Consider the following 24,335-nt stretch of genomic DNA (forward strand, 5'->3'; position numbering starts at 1 on the left):
AATGCTCTCCATCCAACCTCACTGAGCTCAAGCTGTTTTGCAAGGAGGAATGGGAAAAAATGTCAGTCTCTCGATGTGCAAAACTGATAGAGACATACCCAAGCGACTTACAGCTGTAATCGCAGTAAAAGGTGGCGCTACAAAGTATTAACTTAAGGGGGCTGAATAATTTTGCACGCCCAATTTTTCAGTTTTTGATTTGTATAAAATACAGTTTTATATCTTTATGGTTGAAGCCTGAAATGTGGGAAAAGGTCGCAAAGTTCAAGGGGGCCGAATACTTTCGCAAGGCACTGTAGGCTACATTGCATGTGTGTTACACTGTTGATACACACAGCATATTTATATACTGGATTCTTGAGTGTCCAAAACATTAAGAACTCCTGCTCTTTCTATGACATAGACTGATCAGGTGAATGCTATGATCCCTTATTGATGTCACTTGTTAAATCCATTTCAATCACTGTAGATGAAAGGGAGACAGGTTAACCTTTTTGAGATTGGGGGCAGCATTTTCACTTTGGATGAATAGCGTGAACTGCCTCCCACTCTGTCCCAGATGCTAATATATGCATATTATTATTAGCAATGGATAGAAAACACTCTGAAGTTTCTAAAACTGTTTGAATGATGTCTGTGAATATAACAGAACTCATATGGCAGGTGAAAACCTGAGAAAAATCTGAGGTTTGTAGTTTTTCAAAGCCTACTGAATACACATTGAGATATGGATAAAGTTGCACTTCCTACGGCTTTCACTATATGTCAACTTACTATGAGTATTTCTGAAAAATCACCAGAATTTTGGGAATTACTGCACGTAAGGCGCCAATGTAAACTGAGATTTTTGGATATAAATATGCACATTATCGAACAAAACATACATGTAATGTGTAACATGATGTCCTATGAGTGTCATCTGATAAAGATCATCAAAGGTTAGTGATTAATTTCATCTATATTTCTGTTTTTTGTGACTCCTATCTTTGGCTGGAAAAATGGCTGTGTTTTTTCGACTTGGCTTTGACCTAACATAGACTTATGTTGTGCTATCGCTGTAAAGCATTTTTGAAATCGGATACGATGCGTAGATTAACAAGATGTTTATCTTTCATTTGCTGTATTGGACTTGTTAATGTGTGAAAGTTACATATTTCCCAAAAATATTTTTGAATTTCGCGCGCTGCCTTTTCAGCGGAATGTTGTCGAGGGGTTCCGCGCTAGAAAGGGTAAAGAAGGATTTTTAAGCCTTGACAATTGAGACATGGATTGTGTGTGTATGTGTGCCATTCAGAGGGTGAATGGGCAAGACAAAAGATTTAAGTGCCTTTAAATGGGGTATGGTAGTAGGTGACAGGCACACCGGTTCGTGTCAAGAACTGCAACACTGCTTGTGTTTTTCACGCTCAACAGTTTCCCATGTGTATAAAGAATGGTCCACCAGCCAAAGGACATCCAGCCAACTTGACAACTGTGGGAAGCGTTGGAGTCAACATGGACCAGCATCCCCGTGGAGCGCTTTCGACACATCTGTCCATGCTCCGACAAATTCAGGGTGTTCTGAGGGCAAGGGGGGGGGGGGGGGGGGGGTGTTCCTAATGTTTGCTACATATTATTCTTAGCATTCACTACATGACCAAATCTATGTGGACGCTTTCTTGTCAAATATCTCATTCCATCATCGATCTGGGGCTCCACGCAAGATCTCACCCCGTGGGGTCAAAATGATCACAAGAAACACACGGGGGAGCCTAGTGAATGACCTGCAGAGAGCTGGGACCAAAGTAACAAAGCCTACCATCAGTAACACACTACGCCGCCAGGGACTCAAATCCTGCAGTGCCAGACGTGTCCCCCTGCTTAAGCCAGTACATGTCCAGGCCCGTCTGAAGTTTGCTAGAGAGCATTTGGATGATCCAGAAGAAGATTGGGAGACTGTCATATGGTCAGATGAAACCAAAATATAACTTTTTGGTAAAAACTCAACTCGTCGTGTTTGGAGGACAAAGAATGCTAAGTTGCATCCAAAGAACACCATACCTACTGTGAAGCATGGGGGTGGAAACATCATGCTTTGGGGCTGTTTTTCTGCAAAGGGACCAGGACGACTGATCCGTGTAAAGGGAAGAATGAATGGGGCCATGTATCGTATCGTGTATCGTGAGATGCAAGTGCATTGAAGATGAAACGTGGCTGGGTCTTTTAGCATGACAATGATCGCAAACACACCACCCGGGCAACGAAGGAGTGGCTTCGTAAGAAGCATTTCAAGGTCTTGGAGTGGCCTAGCCAGTCTCCAGATCTCAACCCCATAGATCTTTGGAGGGAGTTGAGTCCGTGTTGCCCAGCAACAGCCCCAAAACATCACTGCTCTAGAGGAGATCTGCATGGAGGAATGGGCCAAAATACCAGCAACAGTGTGTGAAAACCTTGTGAAGATTACAGAAAACGTTTGACCTCTGTCATTGCCAACAAATGGTATATAACAAAGTATTGAGATACACTTTTGTTATTGACCAAATACTTATTTTCCTCCATAATTTGCAAATAAATTAATTTAAAATCCTACAATGTGATTTTCTGGATTTTTCCCCCTCATTTTGTCTGTCATAGTTGAAGTGTACCTATGATGAAAATTACAGGCCTCTCTCATCTTTTTAAGTGAGAGAACACAGACGCGATTGAGAGTCCCATAGGGCGGCGCACAATTGGCCCAGCGTCGTCCGGGTTTGGCCAGGATAGACCGTCATTGTAAATAATAATTTGTTCTTAACTGACTTGCCAGGTTAAATAAAGGTTACACACACACCACACTGACCAAAAAGTTATTGTCACGCCCTGACCTGAGTATTCTTTGTTTTCTTTATATATTTTGGTTAGGTCAGGGTGTGACATGGGTGATGTATGTGTTTTTCTACTGTCTAGGGTTTTTTGTAGGTTTATGGTGTTGTTTACCATCTAGGTGTTTATGTATGTCTATGGTTGCCTAGATTGGTTCTCAATTAGAGGCAGCTGTTTATCATTGTCTCTGATTGGGAACCATATTTAGGCAGCCATCTTCTTTGGGTATTTCGTGGGTTATTGTCTATGTGATGCTGCATGTTAGCACTCAGTTTTGATAGCGGTCACGGTCGTCTTGTTATTTTGTTTGTTTGTTTAGTGCACTTCATGTTTTTTCATCTTTCATTAAAAATATATATTCACATCACGCTGCACTTTGGTCTCCTCACTACAATGATCGTGACAGTTATTTTGCTGGCATTTACAGTACATATGTCCCCATTACCAGTAAAACATAATCAAAACCTATTTCTTTCACTTAATTGCTGTGCTGTTTTATTGTTAATTTGTTCAGTCGTTTCATTCTCAACCAGGATTTCATCATACATGTCAAGCAGTGAAGTTTCAGCTCTGTCTGTCTGTGGCCACTCTTCCTCGGTGCGCACTGTGCTTGTGTCCGTTTCCATCTTGTTCAGCTATGTATGTAACATTTCACGTAAACCCTGTTTCTTATCTGTGTCGAAGTAGCGGTCCTTGTACATAGCATTGAGCATGGTGGAGAAACCGTAAATGGAGAATGACACCGAATCGCTTGTTCACAGCCTTGGTAGTTTTGTTGAGCAGGCATTTCAATGCCATGACAGAGGGTATCACGTTTGCTGCAGCTTGATGTTGATGAGCTTATTTCTCGAGTCAGTTGATCGAATGGAGCTAGCTAGTGAATTCATGTTTCCAAGTTTCAAACATGTTCTCAAATGCCATTGAAATGACAGCAGCGATAAGACACATTCATGAGCATAAAATACGACTTTACCCAGTACAAAATCCTCAACGACCCACTGTGCTGTCAGACTCAGCATGCTCATGGGGCTGATATAGGTGGTCCAAATGTCAGTCGTGAAGCTAATAGCAGTGACGCTATTACTGTGTAACTCAGGTAGGGCAACATTTTAAAAATTGTGCACTTTGTAGTGTGTACCGGTGCTCGACCAGTCGGCGAAAGCCTACATCACCCACGACAGAGAATGGTTGATTGTCAAGGGCAATGAATTCCATTATCTTGTTTTTACACAGATGTTAAACTAGACATCGGGCCGATGTCGATGTTCGCATTTTTAGCTAATAATCATCCGATTTTGAATTGTTCACCGATATATCGTGCATCCATAGTTTGAACCCTGAATACCAACACGAGTTGGAGAAGAAAAGTACCCTCTCACACCATCACTGGTACGGTTGATTAGCTGTCCTAACAAAAGTATCTAGAAAAGTGAACTTAAGTGGGACCATTCTACTACTCTCATCACCACTGAGAACCATCTACATGGCTGGCTAGCCTATCAGCAAATAAGCTTAAGGAGGGAATGGAAGGTAGAATAAACTCTGTAGTTCTGTTCATGACAAGTCAACGGGCTGAGGAGAGCAACAGGACGGGTGAACGACCGCTTTTGGACAATCGGAGTCTTACAAGCGTGATGCGAAAAGGCCCCACAGCGAACCAAGGCAATGACACTTAAATACATTCATGATTTCTTACTCCAAATCGATGGCGGTTCGTGTGCAAGGTATATGATTACCGTGAGAATAGTTTCTAAAATGTATCAACGATAAGTGTTTATTTTTCTCGCTCTCTCCCTTCTTCTCCATCTCCTTTTGTAAAAAGACACCATATTGTGACAGTCCGCTAGGGATGTTATCCTGTGTTATCATTTAGTTAGCTAGTAAATAAATAAATTAAACCAGTATGTGTAGTACTGACTCATAAGTAAGGCTGAGGTTTTTGCAGATGCAAGGAGGTTACAACTGTTCAGAATCATATGATAAGAGGTTATGATTAATATGTTGACTGCTTTATGGATGTGATAGGTAAAGCCTTTAGAGTAAAGCCTTTAGAGACCTTTAGAGTTTAATTTGGGAGATGGTAACTCTTTAAACAACCGCTCTCATGGTGCCCCAAATCCTAATGATTTAATTTTTACATGATTAATTTCATCAGGTAACAATTAAACATAGTTGATTAGATAAAAAACATTCAATGAAAGATTAATGAAAGTAAAGTCATGACAACCTCTGGTAAATTCAATTGATTGGACATGACTTGGAAAGTCGCACACACACCTGTCTATAAGGTCCCACAGTTGACAGTGCATGTCAGAACAAAAACCAAGCCATGAGGTTGAAGGAATTGTCCATAGAGCTCCGAGACAGGATTATGTCGAGGCACAGATGTGGACAAGGGTACTAAAATATTTCTGCAGCATTGAAGGTCCCCAAGAACACAGTGGCTTCCATCATTCCTAAATGGAATAAGTTTGGAATCACCAAGACTCTTCCTAGAGCTGGCCGCCCGTTCAAACTCAGCAATCGGGGAGAAGGGCTTTGGTGACCAAGAACCCGATGGTCACTTTGACAGAGCTCCAGAGTTCCTCTGTGGAGATGTGAGAACATCTAGAAGGACAACCATCTCTGCAGCACTCCACCAATCAGGCCTTTATGGTAGAGTGGCCAGACGGAAGCCACTCCTCAGTAAAAGGCACACGACCACCCGCTTGGAATTTGCCAAAAGGCATCTAAAGGACTCTCAGACCTTGAGAAACAAGATTCTCTGGTCTGATGAAAACAAGATTGAACTCTTTGTGTCACACCCTGATCTGTTTCACCTGCCCTTGTGATTGTCTCCACCCCCTCCAGGTGTCGCTTATTTTCCCTGGAGGATTTACCCCTGTGTTTCCTGTCGCTCTGTGCCAGTTCGTCTTGTATGTTCAAGTCAACCAGCGCGTTTTTTTCCGCGCGCCTGCTTTTCTATTCTCTTCTACTAATCCTCCCGGTTTTGACCTTTGCCTGTTTTCTGACCTTTCTGGCCTGCCCTGACCTCGAGACTGCCTGCCATTCTGAACCTCTGGAACTCTGACCTGGATTTGACCTTTTGCCTGTCCATTCTCTTGCCTAACCCTTTTGGATTGTTAATAAACATCTTGGACTCTAACCATCTGCCTCCTGTGTCTGCATCTGGGTCCCGCCTTGAGCTACAGCCATCTTCGTTTCCTTCAGACCAATCTAAGATAACGTTATTATTACGCTAATGTCGGGAAGGGCGCTCTCCTGGGCTCCGGCAGTTTGGGAGCAACAATTCGCCATTTGTTGTCATCTGGAGGATTTCATGGCAGAGGTGAGGAAGGTATTCGAGTCTCCGGTATCTGGGAGAGAGACGGCCAGTAAACTTCTTGAATTACGTCAAAACTCCTGTAGTGTGGCAGACTACACGGTTGATTTTTAACATGTTGGCTGCCGAGAGTGTCTGGAATCCGGAGTCTCTTTTCGATACCTTTCTTCACGGATTATCTGAGGTGGTAAAATATGAGCTAGCTGCTTGGGAATTTTCGGTGGGCCTCGACTCCCTCATCACCCTACCCATTAGAATTGATGGGCGCTTAAGGGAACGCAGGAGTGACAGGAGGTCTGGCATTGGGCACACTCATTCATCTGCTATGGCTCGCTCACCTTCAAAGGAATCCGGATTTTCCCGAAGGCAGTTTTTCAGAGAGGATCCGAAGCCACTCGAGTTCCCCCGTGAATCATCAACGACAGGTGAGTTGATACTCCTGAGCCTATGCAATTGGGAAGAGCTAGGTTATCGGTTGGGGAACACTCACGTAGGCTGAGTTCTAACTGTTGCCTGTACTGTGGAGGGGCAGGACATTATATAGCCTTCTCTGTTAGGAAACCATTTTCTCTGGTAGGTACAAGTACTCTGGTGAGCCAGACTGGGAGTTCCCTTTTTCCCCATCACCCGCACACCTTTTTTTGTGCTTTTGCTGTGGGGAGACCAATCTAAGTCTCTCCGAGTGCTTATTGACTCTGCGGCTGATGAAAGTTTATGGATGCTACTATTGCTTCTGAGCTTGGTATTCCGACTCTACCTCTCTCAGTTCCTATGGATGCTAGGGCAGTGGACAGCTGCTCAATAGGTGGAGTCACCTATAGTACTGTGCCCGTTCATATAAGGGTTTCAGGTAACCACAGTGGATTGGCCTCAACCTATGTCCAGGGTGCAGTTGCAACGTTTCCTAGGTTTTGCAAACTTCTACCGCCGTTTCATTCTGGGTTACAGCACCCTGGTGGCCCCCCTCTCGGCACTCACCTCCCCCAAAGTACCGTTCACATGGTCTCCAGCTGTCGACAAAGCCTTTGTGGACCAGAAGCATCGGTTCACAACAGCATCCATCCTCATCCATCCTGACCCGTCTCGTCAATTTGTGGTTATTGAAGCTTCTGATGTTGGAGTGGGGGCTGTCCTTTCCCAGTGATCTGCCCCGGACCAAAAGCTTCATCCCTGTGTCTTCCTGTCCCATCGTCTCAATCCTGCAGAGAGGAACTATGATGTAGGCAACCGAGAACTCCTGGCGGTCAAGATGGTGTTGGAAGAGTGGAGGCACTGGCTGGAAGGAGCAGAACAGCCATTCTTGGTCTGGACCGACCATAAAAATTTGCAATATCTCCCTACAGCCAAGCATCTTAACTCCAGGCAGGCCCGGTGGGCGCACTTGTTTACTAGATTCAACTTCACCATTTCCTACTGCCCAGGGTCCACAAATGTGAAACCTGACGTTCTCTCCCGCCTATACAGTTCCTCTGCCACATCCTCGGTCTCCGAAACCATTCTCCCTACTTTAAGCCTTGCAGCCACAGTGGGTTGGGGTATTGAGACCATGGTTCGCAAGGTACAATGCTCCCAGCCTGGACCTGAAGGGGCCTGGCTAACTGGCTGTTTGTCCTTAACTCAGTCCGGTCCCAGGTCCTGGAATGGGCTCATTCCTCCAAGCTAACCTATCATCCAGGTTCCCGCCGTACCCTAGCATTCCTCCGACAACGTTTCTGGTGGCCCCAACGGTTAGTAAGGTCTCAGCCTTTGTCGCCGTATGCACAGTGTGCACCCAGAACAAAACTCCACGGCAAGCTCCCTCTGTCCTTCTTCAGCCACTACCGGTCCCTCATCGCCCCTGGTCCCATATCTATCTGAACTTTGTCACTGGGCTTGCCCCGTCTGATGGCAACACCGTCATTCTGATCGTAGTGGATCGGTTCTCTATGGCCGCTCATTTCATCCCTCTCCCCAAACTTCCCTCTGCCAAGGAAATGGCCCAGCTCATGGTGCAGCACGTCTTCCGGATCCATGGACTCCCAGTGGATATGGTTTCTGACCGGGGTCCTCAATTCTCATCTCAGTTTTGGAAGGAGTTCTGCACCCTTATTGGGGCATCGATCAGTCTATCCTCCGGATTCCATCCCCAATCGAACGGCCAGTCAGAGAGAGCTAACCAGGACGTACCTGGAGAAGAGCTTGGGTAGCACTTCTCAAGACCAACTCCAGGTATCATCAACAAGCGGTCCGCTGCCAGACTCCAGCTGTCCGCTACCGCATTGGGCAGAGGGTATGGCTGTCTACACGGGACCTGCCCCTTCAGGTAGTCTCGCAAACTGTCCGCCCGTTTCATTGGTCTGTTTCCCATCTCTAGTCCTTAGTTCCACTGCTGTACGTCTCTTGTTACCCCGTACCCTCCAGATTCACCCTACTTTACATGTGTCTAAGATTAAGCCTGTGTCTCACTGTTCTTTGTCTTCTGTTCCCAGACCCACCCCCCTTCCCGTGTCATTGAAGGCCATCCGGCATACACGGTAAAACGCCTCCTGAGTGTTCGACCATGGGGCAGGGGTTTCCAATACCTGGTTGACTGGGAGGGTTACGGCCTGGAAGAGAGGTGCTGGGTTCCCGCTAGAGACATCCTGGATCCAGCCCTCATCGCCGACTTCCACCACCGACACCCCGGTCAACCAGATATGCGCCCAGGTAGGACGCCAGGTGGCGCCCCTAGAGAGGGGGGTGGGTACTGTCACATCCTGATCTGTTTCACCTGTCCTTGTGATTGTCTCCACCCCCTCCAGGTGTTGCTTATACCTGTGTTTCCTGTCTCTCTGTGCCAGTTTGTCTTGTATGTTCAAATCAGCCAGCGTGTTTTTTCCCATGCGCCTGCTTTTCTATTCTCTTCTACTCGTCCTCCCGGTTTTGACCTTTGCCTGTTTTCTGGGCTCCATTCCCGCCTACCTGACCATTCTGCCTGCCCTGACCTCGAGCCTGCCTGCCATTCTGTACCTCTGGAACTCTGAACTGGTTTTGAACTTTTGCCTGTCCACGACCATTCTCTCTACCCCTTTTGCATTGTTAATAAACATCTTGGACTCTAACCATCTGCCTCCTGTGTCTGCATCTGAGTCTCGCCTTGTGCCCTTATACTCTGGCCTGAATGCCAAGCGTCACATCTGGAGGAAAGCTGGCACCGTCCTTACGGTGAAGCACAGTGGTGGGGATGTTTTTCAGTGGCAGGGACTGGGAGACTAGTCAGGATCGAGGTAAAGATGAATGGAGCAATTTACAGAGAGATCGTTGATGAAAACCTGCTCCAGAGCGCTCAGGACCTCAGACTGCGGCAAAGGTTCACCTTCCAACAGGACAACGACCTTAAGCACACAGCCAAGTGGCTTCGGGACAAGTTACTTCAACAAAGTACTGAGTAAAGGGTATGAATAGTTATGTAAATGTAATATAATTTTTTTTCTTTTAAATAAATTAGCAAAATGAAATAAAACCCTGTTTTTGCTTTGGTCAATATGGGGCATTGTGTGAAGATAGATGAGGAAAAAAACTATTGAATCAATTTTAGAATAAGACTGTAACATAACAAATGGAAAAAAGTCAAGGGATCTGAATACTTTCCGAAGGCACTGTATACGTAGAGATTGTGATTTGGATTACTGATACAGTGCTATTTAGGATGTTAACTGGAATCCTCCTGACATTCATGATTTGTTGCTTCTAGTTTTTATTATAAATTTGTTTGACTTTTTTGTTACTTCACTGTTAGGAGCTAGTAACACAACTCCCTCCCTCTCTCCCTCCACGGGAACACATAGTCTTATAAGCCCTTTATCAGGTAAGAGGTAAACACTACGCAGTACACACACACACACACACACACACACACACACACACAATACCCCGCACACTGTCTCCACGACCTGTTTGTATTGTAGTGACTATAAGCCCTTGGCTGCAAACACACAGAGACCTAAGATAACCTGCTAGGCTGTTACTCTACACAGATGAACCACTCACCAAATGTTTTCATTCTATCACCTTGCCTTTGTTTTTCAATAGCATAACATCAACAGTGTACGTAGAGGTTACATTTTGTTTAATTCTACTGTGAAAATGTTTCACCAATAATGTTGACAATAATGTTGTAAAGGGAAAATAACATTGCTGCTACCTTGCTCTCCAACCAATGTGCATGGATTGAGGGGCTAACAGAAGAAATGTTGTTCACTGTAAAAAGCAGGGCTGTGTCAGCAACAATACACCATCACAATGGGCCTATCACACTTAGCTTACTCCTGCTGGTGTCATCAAGGCAGAGCAGAGGGAGAGTTGCTGGGTTAATACGTCTGGTTGTAGGTTAATTGAATTGCTTTTGAGAGCCACAGACAGAGAGTACGCCAGGTCTCAGTCCCTCCAGTCCCTCACTCACAATTAATGCTGATTATTTCCAGTTTAACTGTGGCACCACCTTCCATGCAGTCAAAAGACTTTGACTGAAATGAACAACAAATGTGTGATGACAGACTTATTATTATGTGAACCGTGTCAAATCTTTCACCAGCAAAACCAATGTTATCTTTCCCTGGAGTGTTTCTGCTCTCCTTCTAACTCCTCATGGAATTGTCATTCCAAACATAAGTCCAACAACATCTAGTCCCTACAGCAGATCACCCAGTAAGACCTAAACCAGTTTATTCTCAGTGGTATTAACACCTCATCCATATCGCAGTCATAATACTGCTGATTATCATCATCATCATTCTCACCCTCCTTCTTATCATCATCACATCAGAAGAATTACTACGTGGTATCCAAGTTGTCTCCATGAGGGACACACCTGGAGGCTTCTAATTGGCTCCAGGTAAATATGCTCCCCAAGGACCCTATAAGAGCCCTGCCTTTCCCTGTGCTGTATATCGTGGATTAACTTCCTTTGGTTGGGGTCATGCTTTGCAATGAGTAAAATTGGAATTGGTATTTCAGTTAAATACATGGACTGAATGTAAATAGAACGACCGCCAAATAAGCTCATAATAATATTCTCTATGTTCATAATAGTGGCAGAATGATAAATGGTGGGTCTCAAATAGCAGTTCCATCAAGGATAGGAGCATTCAATAACGGCACAAAGCTGTTTCACACACATCATGTCCTCCTTTGCTACAGTCCAGAGATGTCTTCTTTCATCAGAATTAATCCAATTTCCATCCTGTATGAGAGAGGTCACCCTCTAAACTATAACAATCCACTGACTCACAATAAGGAGCCATCCGCACGCGTCTCTCTCACACACACACACACACACACACACACACACACGCGTCTCTCTCTCTCTCTCTCACACACACACACACACACACACACACACACGCACACACGCACACACACATCTTCAACATTCATGAAATGTACCTTACTTGATCCCCCGACTGACTCACTGCGCAGTGTGACATCTGAGCGTTGATGCACACACACACACACACACACACACACACACACACACACACACAGTGATCGACCTCACTTGGTTTAGACCAGCTATACTGTGCTGCGCTGCTGTGAAAAGTGCATGCACCTGCAGATACATTATATATGTGAAGCAGGCCTTGTGACTGGATGCGAGAGAGGCCTGGAACAACTTGCGAGCTTGCACAGACACACACACACACAAACGCAAGAATGAGCACGCATGAACACACACGCAAACACACACATACGGTGGGTCATCTAACCTGGTTGTCCACTCTGTGGGCCACTATGGTGGCTGCCTCTTCCCGCTCAGAATCGCTGAGGGGTCTGATCCTCAGGGCCACCTGGGAGACACACAGGTTGAAAAACACAGGCTTAGAGCTTTCACAATTAGAGCAACACACAACTACACTAACACAGGTTTAGACCTTTCACAGAGAAACACACAAAAACAACACAGGGTTAAAGATTTCACAGAGACACACAGGTAGAAGACAGTTAGAGCTTTCAGAGAGAGATACAGTGACGACAACACAGGGTTAGATATTTCACAGAGAGAACAGTGCAAGGTTAGAGCTTTCACAGTTAGAACTTGCACAGTGCTTTGAAAAGGTTAGAGCTTTCACAGTAAATAACAGAACAGCATCAAGGAGATTCTTCATTCACACCACAGCAAAAGTCTTGAATCTTGATGTCATTCACAAGTCAACAAGAGCAAAGGATAAAGTAAATGATCAAGGTTACCCTCTGTTTTTAACAGAGTAATTTAACTTGTGTAATGTCACTATGACATGAGCCTCTCTCCATCTATTGTCCTGAAGCTCTCTCTCTCTCTCTCTCTCTGTCAAAACACTATTCAGGGGGTGGGGGGGGGGGGGGGGGTGGGGGGGGATGGGGGGTGGACATTATGATACTTAGACCAAGACAGACCAATGTATAGACTGATAACCCATCCACACGTTATAAAACTATTAGATAACCAGGGCTGCAGCGGTGCATAGAAAACAGTCTGAGTTGATATCGTCGGACTGAATCGGCCACCTGGTGTGAATGTATTGCAGAATGAAATAGTAGGGCGGTAATGTTGTTTGTTAGTGAAATAGGTAACTAATGTTATGTTATTAGATAGAGGGATGAGGCAGATGTGGCAGAGTCAAGACAACATGTTTAGTGGGTAGATATGGAATGATACAGGCCATACATCCAGCTCTTGACATTGACCCATATGAATTCAACCTTTACAGGACAATTCAGTCATTCCACAGACAATGGGGATTGATATTGATATTTTTCATCACCAGTGCTGTGGAGCTAGTCAGTGTATGACATAGTGGAGAAGATGAGAGACTGGGGAACTGAAATGAGCCATTTTAATAATTCAGATATGGTATATTACACAGGCTGGAACCACTGGGAAAGAATACAGTCTGTGTGGAGATGGCCAACTATTAACTTATGCCATGGGAATTCAATGTTAAAGGTAAACAAATGTCTCCATATGTGACTGAGGCAAGAGGTGACTGAGGCAGTAATAAAAGGCATCATTTGCTTAGTAATGTAATTTAGGCTATAATAAACTTGTATTGTATTTTATTCTCATTTTTAATGTGGGCTATCTGAATAAAATACCAGATTGAGTGGCATTCATCTCAGCAACCCAGAACCAACGGGCATATAGACTACAATCTAGTCTACACAATTATCTAAAGTCACGACTTTCATGTGGTATATTACACGTAAATGATCCCATACCGGTAGGCTATACAACATTACTGCTGTTCTTGCAGTAATAGTAAACAGATATGATGATGTATAGGTAGGCTACGGTATTGTACTTACTGTTAGTTGGTGGTCCTTTGATTCGCCAGTGTCCTTCATGGCCACTTGTAGTTGGAGTGTCCTCGACTTGTTAGAAAATAGTGGCCGTCTATACAGGCTACTAAACAGGACATCGGTCAGACATCCTGCACAATATCTGCACGACCCCTCTCAAAACCACCTGTACTACTTGTCAATGTAGCCTACAAACAAACCTCTTACCTTTCCGCGTCAAAATAGTTGGGATCATTCTTTTACGGTTAAATAAACGCCACTCCACTCGCCAAATGTGCGCTCTTTCAAGCCTGATATAACCGCGTAAAACGAGTACATTCTGTTTAATATATTGTTTAAAGAAATAATTAGGTTGTTTATTCACCCATGTCTTTGAAAACAGACAAGGATACCGACGAGAATGCGGACGGAGAAAGGCAGGTGTCGACCTGTCTACTAGAACTGCCCTTTTATTCTCCTTCACTCTCGCCTTCTCTTTTCTCCTCTGACGACTCGTGAGTTGTCTTCCTGGATACCCGAGATCAGCAGCACAGTAGCACAGAGGCGCGTAAAACACGGTTGCTTCTTCGATTTGCCGCAGACCAATGACGACATCTGGTGGACAAATCCTTGGCGCACAAAATTGCGCAAATGGCTCTCCAAATTACGTTGATAAATATTTGACTGCGGTTTCTAGAATAACATAATCAATTATAAAACACGTTTAAGAAAGGCATCTGTGCCAAATTATTTCTTAACACCGAAAAGTGCTTATTTTGTTTGCCAACATTGTTAATGTATCATATTTTTTAAATCCACATGTACAGTATTCACATGGGCCAGATGTTTAAATTTGTTAAACATTTTTTTGGTTACTACATGATTTCATATGTGTTATTTCATAGTTTTGATGTTTTGATGTTCTACAATGTAGAAAATAGTAAAAATAAAGAAAACACCTGGAATGAGTAGCTGTGTCCAAACTTTTGACTGGAACTGTATATACAGTATATACACTGTATATCAAATAATTAAACATGAATAACAACTCAATAGAATTATTGAGTTCCACATGACTCATTAAGAATGTCTCTATATTATAGAAAATGCCTTGCTGTCTTTATTTGATTGATTCAAGATGACAATACAGATGACATGTGGAACATCATGTTGTTACGGTGTTCCGTCTCTGACTTCTTTCTCTTCACAGACACCTTTCTCATAATGATATTACATCATTGGTTTGTGAGTACAGAATGTACTGTATATACCTGTAAGTAATTGACAATTATTAAATAAGAAGTAAACATTACTTTTTGACATCACTGAAAAGTCCAAATGACAAACAATTCATTCCATTCACTCCTATTTTCGAATTATAAAATATTTTCGTTTAGATTTTCTGTTATTATGGGGATAAACACATATCAAAAGCGCCACCACAGCACAGATTAATATTTGGGGAAAATTCTATTTAGTCAGATTTACAGGTTACACATTTGGTATTCTCTAGACGAGCTTACATACAGTAGCTAAACTCAGCAAAAAAAGAAACGTCCCTTTTTCAGGACCCTGTCTTTCAAAGATAATTCATAAAAATCCAAATAACTTCACAGATCTTCATTGTAAAGGGTTTAAACACTGTTTCCCATGCTTGTTGAATGAACCATAAACAATTAATGAACATGCACAAGTAGAACGTTCGTTAAGACACTAACAGACGGTAGGCAATTATGGTCACAGTTATGAAAACTTAGAGGACACTAAAGAGGCCTTTCTACTGACTCTGAAAAACACCAAAAGAAAGATGCCCAGGGTCCCTGCTCATCTGCGTGAACGTGCCTTAGGCACGCTGCAAGGAAGCATGAGGACTGCAGATGTGGCCAGGGCAATAAATTAAATAAAAGCAAAGGCTAGCTTTTTCAAACAGAAATTTGCATCCTGCAGCACTAATTCCAAAAAGTTTTGGGACACTGTAAAGTCCATGGAGAATAAGAGCACCTCCTCCCAGCTGCCCACTGCACTGAGGCTAGGAAACACTGTCACCACCGATAAATCCACGATAATCGGGAATTTCAATAAGCATTTCTCTACGGCTGGCCATGCTTTCCACCCTGATACCCCAACCTCAGCCAACAGCTCTGCACCCCCCGCAGCAACTAGACCGAGCCCCCCCCCCCCTCCCGCTTCTTCTTCACCCAAATCCAGACAGCTGATGTTCTGAAAGAGCTGCAAAATCTGGATCCCTACAAATCAACTGGGCTAGACAATGTGGAACCTCTCTTCCTAAAATTATCCGCCGCCATTGTTACAACCCCTATTACTAGTCTGTTCAACCTCTCTTTGGTATCATCTGAGATTCCTAAAGATTGGAAAGCGGCCTCGCTCATCCCCCTCTTCAAAGGGGGAGACACTCAAGACCCAAACTGTTACAGACCTATATCCATCCTGCCCTGCCTTTCTAGTCTTCGAAAGCCAAGTGAACAAACAGATCACAACCATTTCGAATCCCACCATACCTCCTCCCCTTGCAATCTGGTTTCTGAGCTAGTCACGGATGCATCTCAGCCACGCTCAAGGTACTAAACGATATTATAAACGCCATCGATAAAAGACAGTACTGTGCAGCCGTCTTCATCGACATGGCCAAGGCTTTTGACTCTGTCAATCATCGTATTTTTATCGGCAGACTCAACAGCCTTGGTTTCTCTAATGACTGCCTCACCTGGTTGACCAACTACTTCTCAGATAGAGTTCAGTGTGTCAAATCAGAGGGCCTGTTGTCTGGAACTCTGGCAGTCTCTATGGGGGTGCCACAGGGTTTAATTCTCAGGCTGACTCTTTTCTCTTGCTGCGGGTGATCCTCTGATCCACCTCTACGCAGAAGACACCATTCTGTCTACATCTGGCCCTTCTTTCGGACACTGTGTTAACAAACCTCCAAAAGAGCTTCAATGCCATACAACACTCCTTCCGTGGCCTCCAACTGCTCTTCAATGCTAATAAAACAAAATGCATGCTCTTCAACCGATCGCTGCCCACACCCACCCTCCCGACTAGCATCACTACTCTGGACAGTTCTGACTTAGAATATGTGGACAATGACAAATACTGAGGTGTCTGGCTAGACTGTAAACTCTTCTTCCAGACTCACATTAAGCATCTCCAATCCAAAATTAAATCTAGAATCAGCTTCCTATTTCGCAAAAAAAGCCTCCTTCACTCATGCTGCCAAACATACTGACTATCCTACCGATCCTCGACTTCGGCGATGTCTTTTACAAAATAGCCTCCAACACTCTACTCAGCAAATTGGATGCAGTCTATCACAGTGCCATCCGTTCTGTCACCAAAGTCCCATATACTGCCCTCCATTGTGACCTGTATTCTCTCGTTGGCTGGACCTCGCTACATATTCGTCACCAAACCCACTGGCTCCAGGTCATCTATAAGTCTTTGCTAGGTAAAGCTCCACCTTATCTCAGCTCTCTGGTCACCATAGCAACATCCACCCATAGCACCCGCTCCAGTAGGTATATTTCACTGGTCATCCCCAAAGCCAATACCTCCTTTGGCCGCCTTTCCTTCCAGTTCTCTGCTGTAAGTGACTGGATCGAATTGCAAACATCACTGAAGTTTGAGACTTATATCTCCCTCACTAACTTTAAGTGTCAGCTGTCAGAACAGCTGTACACAGCCCATCTGTAAATATCCCATCCAACCAACTACCTACCTCATTCCCATATTTGATTTTGTTTTTCTGCTCTTTTGCACACCAGTATTTCTACTTGCACCTCATCTGCACATATATCACTCCAGTGTAAATTGCTAAATTGTAATTACTTTGCCACTATTGGCCTATTTAGTGCCTTACCTCCTTACTTCATTTGCACACACCGTATACAGATTTTTCTATTGTTATTGACTCTACGTTTGTTTATCCCATGTGTAACTCTGTGTTGTTGTTTGTGTCGCACTGCTTTCTTTTATCTTGGCCAGGTCGCAGTTGTAAATGAGAACTTGTTCTCAACTTGCCTACCTGGTTAAATAAAGGTGAAATAAAAAAATATATATAAAAAAATACTGACTGTTACTTTAGATTTTGACCCCCTCTTTGTTTAGGGACACATTATTCCATTTCTGTTAGTCACATGTCTGTGGAACTTGTTCAGTTTATGTCTCAGTTGTTGAATTTTGTTATGTTCATACAAACATTTGCATATGTTAAGTTTGCTGAAAATAAACGCAGTTGACAGTGAGAGGACGTTTCTTTTTTTGCTGAGTTTATATATAGACCCCAGGCCCCAATCTTAATGGGCCAGTGGACCAAAACAAGGGTACATTTGTTACCATTGGACAAAGAGGTGCAGCTATGTTTGACAGGTAACTATGGTGGTGTCATACAGGCTGGCGGAGTACAACAACAACTTCAGTCAAAACCAAAACAATTCATTTTGATTTTACTTAAGTGGTCAGTGTGTCACAGGGTTAGTTTAAACCAAATTCACACCCCTCACCAGCCCCCTCTCATTTTATGAACCCTTGACAACCTATATTTACACAGTAACTTTAACTCCTGTAATGGCATTGTGAGTGTCTCTCCATCTATTGTCCAAAGGTGCTTCTGCAGAAAAAGAAAACCTGCTCTTTAGATACAGTATACTTACAAATCACAGCATGAATGGACAATATGGTACCTCATCCAGACATTATCAACTATGAGATCATAAATTGACTATGTACTTTGAAGTCTTTTGTCTGCAATGTATTTTTTGTTGTGTCGGACACCCAGTAAGACTAATGGGGATCCTAAATAAAATAAAATCAGTGCAACTGTGGTGCACAGAACACCGTTTTGGAGTTCATGCTGTTACTGTATATAGGCCACCTGATGTGAATGTATTGCCAGATGAATGCTATTGAAGGGTGGTGTTGCTTGTTGTCCTAATGAAACAGCCAACTAATTCAGTCATACCACAGAGTATAAATGATTAATAATAACCCACTGGGCACAAACTGGTTGAATCAACATTTGACACATGTTTACACATCAGTTCAACAACAGAAATCATTATGATGACATTGGATCAGTGTGAAAAACTCACTTGATTTGTATTTTTTTTTATTAATGTCAAGGAATTTTGAAAACGTTTGTTTTGTTCACTCAATCCCTTCAAACCTTTTTTTCTTCCACTTCTCTTTTTCAAGTGTGCATTACTAGCTCCTCGGCGCCCTCCTTGGTGTCCTCGTCCTTGGTGTCCACAGGCCAGGAAGCACCCATTATCCTGCACCTTCTGGCTGTACAGAGCCTCATCACACACCTAGAAAACAATAGAATATAACTGATGTCTATCTGAGGATTTTTCTTTGGCAGCATCATGCAAGAATTCTACCAATGATAACAACACAACAGTAAGGGGTTTCACATGGTCACTTAGGCCTGGCAGGTGCTGAGTTGAGGCTGGATGAGGTGCATGATAATACTTGCAGACTGAGTGTGGGGTCGTTCTGTTTGAAGAGGAAGTCCCAAATGTCGAGTATTCAGTCCATTTTGATGGCGAAGAACACAGAGGGCCGTAGTGGACTCCATCAGCCTTCTGACAGATAGACTGTATGCGATCTATGGCAACCAAGAGGTCATTTTACATTAGGTCAATATTACAGGAGGGGCCAAATCACTGGTTACATGTATTAGAACCTAAAGAAAGAGTGTAATTTATCCATCTGTGAAGTAGCTATATCATTGGTCTGTATTATGTATTATGTTGTTTCTTTACTTTGTCCACATGATGTCTTCGGACCAGATATGGGCTTTCCAATCGGCTACGGTCAGGAAGTTCTTGAGGAAGAACGGGTTCTTTTGCAGGGCGTAGATTGGGCCGTGAGGACCGTTGTACGTGCACACTATCTTCTCAGGTGGGCTCTTGGCCTTTTGGTAACATGCTCTGTTCCCACCATAAACGTTGTGGTCTGGATAAGAAAAATAAAAAACATCAGGTTAAATTTGAGGTCTTCCTTATGTACAAACACAAATAGATGACATACTAGATCTCCCACTTGGACCAGTTCATACAAAAAGACGTTAGGCGAATCCACACTCTTAATTAATCAACAGCGAAACAACAGGAGGATAGTCCAGTCTAGAGAGCCTCAGCACCATAGTGGTCTCAAACTCCAGTGAGATCACCCCCAGGGCATTGTCCAGATTGCACTTCTTGTTAGGGTCCAGTACCAGCCTCTCTGTGGGCTCGCTCATCTTACGAATGTCCCACCCCAGCACCTTATAGACAGAGACCAGTGGTCAACTCAGGGCCGATCAGTCACAGTCTCCTTGCCTTCAATAGATGCATTATTACATAACTTCTGGCTATGGACAAATGGCAATTGAAGGTCAGAGAAAGTGCACCTGTCCCGGACCAAGAGTATCAGACTTCACTGCCCATGAGTCCTGAGCGTTTAGTGCCACCCTGGCCTATTGTGCCTGCTTGGCTTGAGAAAGGGATAAGGTGACAAAGGCTTTTATTGCTTCTATTGGAGGCTTGGTTCACCTGGCCGTCCTTAGACGCAGAGATGGTATCGGTTCCAGTCTTTGACTGCAACCAGATGACTTTGTAGACAGGGTCTCTGTGGCTGTGCTCTAGTGTGGACATTTCCACTGGCTAGCTGCCCTTGCGAGTGTCCCAATAAGCTGCTCAGACATTTTACTTTGTGTACTTTCACAAACACACATGCATGCACAAAACACACAAATGACAAGAACACACAACACAACTATTAACTGTCAGAGCCTAAACAAATATCTAGAGGCAATGTACTTAAATGCTCAAAAAAGCATCCGGACAAATCCAGACATTACATAACTGGAACCTTTATGACATTTACAAATAGCTGCAGTCTGGAGTTGGATGACTTGACTATACCTCCAAAGTTCTTTACACTGCACAGTAATCTCCTAAGGACATTGTTCCTGAGCTGGCAGGAAGCATGATACAGCTGTTGAAGGACCCACTGATCTGGCCATTGTAGCTACCTCCGACCAGGATGTGAGAGTCTTTGGGGGTTTGTATTCCAGACAGACCAGTAGAGAGACAGGTTTTAGGTTCATTTCATTCAATGAATTAATACTTTGTAGTCCACTTTGACTTTCTGAACTATCAATTAAGATGACAAATTAGTAAATCTCACTGCCACAGCTATTGCAATGATAATCCCTGTTAGAAAGGAAAATATAAATGAAAGAGATGTTTGAGTCATACACCTACCAATGTTCCATATATCAGAGTTGTAGCTAATGTCTTTAGAGACTTTCAGGAACTCCAATGAGGAGTAGGCCACAGCCAGCTTGTGGCTGCCATCGAGATGCCAGGACAGACTGGTGGCAGTGTGTTTTATCTTGTTCAGGTTTCTGTAAGATCAAAAACCACTCAGACGGACACAATACACTGGTAATATACATCATTTGTGGATTCTATGTTGAACGATAGGTTAATAGAGGTCATGGAAGCACTTAAAAACATTGATGGTTTTGACTCCTCCACCACCTCCTCCTCCTCCCCTTCAAAGTAATCCTGGTAGATGTTGATGGCATTGTTCTGCTTGATGCTGTGCTCCATGTTCTGTGTTCACACGGGAGGAACAGAGGAGGGCTGTGATCAGAGATAGAGAGGAACACTCTTCTTGCTCTCTCCCTTTCAGAACTGGTTATTTTCTCTATCTATCACACTACTGCAGCAGCTAAGAAATGGCTTTGGGGCAATGTAGATTACATTTTTACATTTTTTATTTAACTTTTATTTAACTAGGCAAGTCAGTTAAAACCAAATTCTTATTTACAGCGACGACCTAGATTCAGGGCCAGTTAACACCCATACTCTTACGATAAGTGCCATGGGATTCTTACTGACCAGAGAGTCAGGACACCCATTTAATGTTCCATCCAAACGACAACAACTTACACAGGGCAATGTCCCCCCCCAAAAAAATTATCAGAGAAAAGAGTGCCTCCTACTGGCCCTTCAACACCACATCCGGCAGCATCTGGTCTCCCATCTAGGGACCGACCAGGACCAACCCTGCTTACTGTAGCTTCAGAGGAAAGACATCAGTGGGATGCAGGGTGGTATGCTGCTATAGGACATATTATTTAGATATGGCATAATGTCATACACTAGTGATTAATTCAATAAAATATTATTGAATTGAAAAATCTCTATGACCCGGGTCATATCGTGGCTACTTGATTGGCTGATGTCTGTCACGCACTGCCCAGCTGCATGATGGTGCTGAAATAATGCTTGTCTTTCTCCACTTTCTTCCTGAAGCGGACAGTCTGCTCCATCTCCTGGGGGTTGACGTCCTTGGGCCAGCCTCCCTCCACATGGTTTATCACCCTGGTCTCCGACTCAAAGCGCTCTGTGTTCACCTACAAAAGAAAGGGCCAGGCAGGACAGGCAGGATTCAGCACACACCGTACACTCAAAGCTGTAGTGGCCTAGTTACAGACAGACAGTCTGAATAAACAGTGTTGGATTGAAATGTACATAGGCTGCCAGATGCGTCTTATTATCTCATAATGAAGCAGCAGCTGTTTTTATCTAACACAGTGGTTCCCAAGCTTTTTATAGTCCCGTACCCCTTCAAACATTCAACCTTCAGCTGCGTACCCCCTCTAGCACCAGGTTCAGCGCACTCTCTAATGTAATTTTTTTGCCATCATTGTAAGCCTGTCACACACACACTATCCAATACATTTATTAAACATAAGAATGAGTGTGAGTTTTTGTCACAACCCGGCTCGTGGGAAGTGACAAAGAGCTCGTATAGGACCAGGGCACAAATAATAATATCATAATAAATATGCTCTTTATTTAGCCATCTTACAAATAAAACCTTATTTCTTCATAAAACATGTTGAATAACTCACCACAGGTTAATGAGAAGGTTGTGCTTGAAAGGATGCACACAACTCTGCAATGTTGGGTTGTATTGGAGAGTCTCAGTCTTAAATCATTCTCCACACACAGTCTGTGCCTGTATTTAGTTTTCATGCTATTGAGGGCCGAGAATCCACTCTCACATAGGTAAGTGGTTGCAAAGGGCATCAGTGTCTTAATAGCACGATTTGCCAAGGCAGGATATTCTGAGCGCAGCCCTATCTAGAAATCTGGCAGTGGCTTCTGATTAAATTACATTTTCACAGAACTGCTTGTTGCAATTTCGATGAGGCTCTCTTGTTCAGTTATCGGTAAGTGGACTGGAGGCTGGGCATGAAAGGGATAACGAATCTCTTTTGCGTCGTCCGTTTCGGGAAAGTGCCTGTGTAATTCCACACCCAGCTCACTAAGGTGCTTCGCTATATCACATTTGACATTGTCCATACAATGATGGAAAGACCTGTGTGTTGTCCTTGTTAAAGCAGACAGAGAAGAGCACCGACTTCTTAATCAAAGCCTCAATTATGTCCCGCACATTGAATATAGTTGCGGAGAGTCCCTGTAATCTTAGATTCAGATCATTCAGGCGAGAAAAAACATCACCCAGATAGGCCAGTCGTGTGAGAAACTCATCATCATGGGAGACAAGTGAAAATTCTAGTCAGTAAAGAAAACTTTAAGCTTGTCTCTCAATTTTAAAAAAACGTGTCAATACTTTGCCTCTTGATAACTAGCGCACTTCTGTATGTTGTAAAAGCGTTACATGGTCACTGCGCAAATCATTACACAATGAAGAAAATACACGAGAGTTCATGGGCCTTGCTTTAACAAAGTTAACATTTTTCACTGTAGTTTCTAAAAGGTTTTCAAGCTGTCAGGCATTCCCTTGGCCGCAAGAGCCTCTCAGTGGATGCTGCAGTGTATCCAAGTGGCATTGGGAGCAACTGCTTGCAAGCGCGTTACCACTCCTCTATGTCTCCGTCATGGCTTTTGTGCCATCAGTAGAGATAACAACACATCTTGACCACCAAAGTCCATTTGATGTCACAAAGCTGTCCAGTACTTAAAAAAGATCCTCTCCTGTTGTCCATTAAAGATGGTATGTGTCTCTTAGGACGCAGGCCTTAATTTTTTTGACCATTTATCAATTTTCGAGCAAACGGAACGAGCAGCAGCTACGTTTGGCTACATACAGTGGCAAGAAAAAGTATGTGAACCTTTTGCAATTACCTGGATTTCTGCATAAATTGGTCATAACATTTCATCTGATCTTCATCTAAGTCACAACAATAGATAAACACAGTGTGCTTAAACTAATAAATGCACCAACAATTAACACGTTTTCATGTCTTTAATGAACTCACTGTGTAAACATTCATGGTGCAGGCTGGAAAAAGTATGTGAACCCTTGGATTTATAACTGGTTGACCCTCCTTTTGGCAGCAATAACCTCAACCAAACATTTTCTGTAGTTGCGGATCAGAGCTGCACAACGGTCAGGTGGAATTTTGGACAATTCCTCTCTACAAAACTGTTTCAGTTCAACACTATTCTTGGGATGTCTGATGTGAACCGCTCTCAAGGTCATGCCACAGCATCTCAAATCAGGTTTAGGTCAGGACACTACCTGGGTCACTCCAGAAGGCGTATTTTCTTCTGTTGAAACCATTATTTTGTTGATTTACTTCTGTGATTTGGGTCGTTGTCCTGTTGCATCACCCAACTTCTGTTGAGCTTAAATTGGCAGACAGAGAGCCTTACATTCTCCTGCAAAATGCCTTGATAAACTTGGGAATTCATTTTTAGCAAGCTGTTCATAGCAAGCTGTCCAGGCCCTGAGTTAGCAAAGCAGCCCCAAACCATGATGCTCCCTCCACCATACTTTACAGCTGGGATGAGGTTTTGATGTTGGTGTGATGTGCCTTTCTTTCTCCACATATAGTGTTGTGTGTTCCTTCCAAACAACT

The 24,335-nt window shown here is 43.5% G+C and overlaps 1 protein-coding gene and 1 pseudogene across 1 annotated transcript in view; both read right to left on the reverse strand.

The window, feature by feature from the left end:
- LOC110499235 (kinesin-like protein KIF19) overlaps positions 1-13,973 on the reverse strand; it is a 91,050-nt gene extending 77,077 nt beyond the window's left edge. Inside the window, exons 1-2 of the mRNA XM_036956061.2 lie at positions 13,463-13,973; positions 11,887-11,967 (exon numbers count right to left, since the gene is read on the reverse strand). Coding sequence (XP_036811956.2) covers positions 11,887-11,967; positions 13,463-13,501 — 120 coding nt within the window. The 5' untranslated portion in view covers positions 13,502-13,973. The remainder of the gene's footprint in view (positions 1-11,886; positions 11,968-13,462) is intronic.
- On the reverse strand, positions 13,916-23,747 carry LOC110498776 (dynein axonemal intermediate chain 2-like; annotated as a pseudogene).
- Between the last annotated feature and the right edge of the window lie 588 nt (positions 23,748-24,335).

The sequence above is a fragment of the Oncorhynchus mykiss genome, chromosome 20, assembly GCF_057628025.1.
Source record: "Oncorhynchus mykiss isolate SJ-2025 chromosome 20, ASM5762802v1, whole genome shotgun sequence".
Lineage (NCBI taxonomy): Eukaryota > Metazoa > Chordata > Actinopteri > Salmoniformes > Salmonidae > Oncorhynchus > Oncorhynchus mykiss.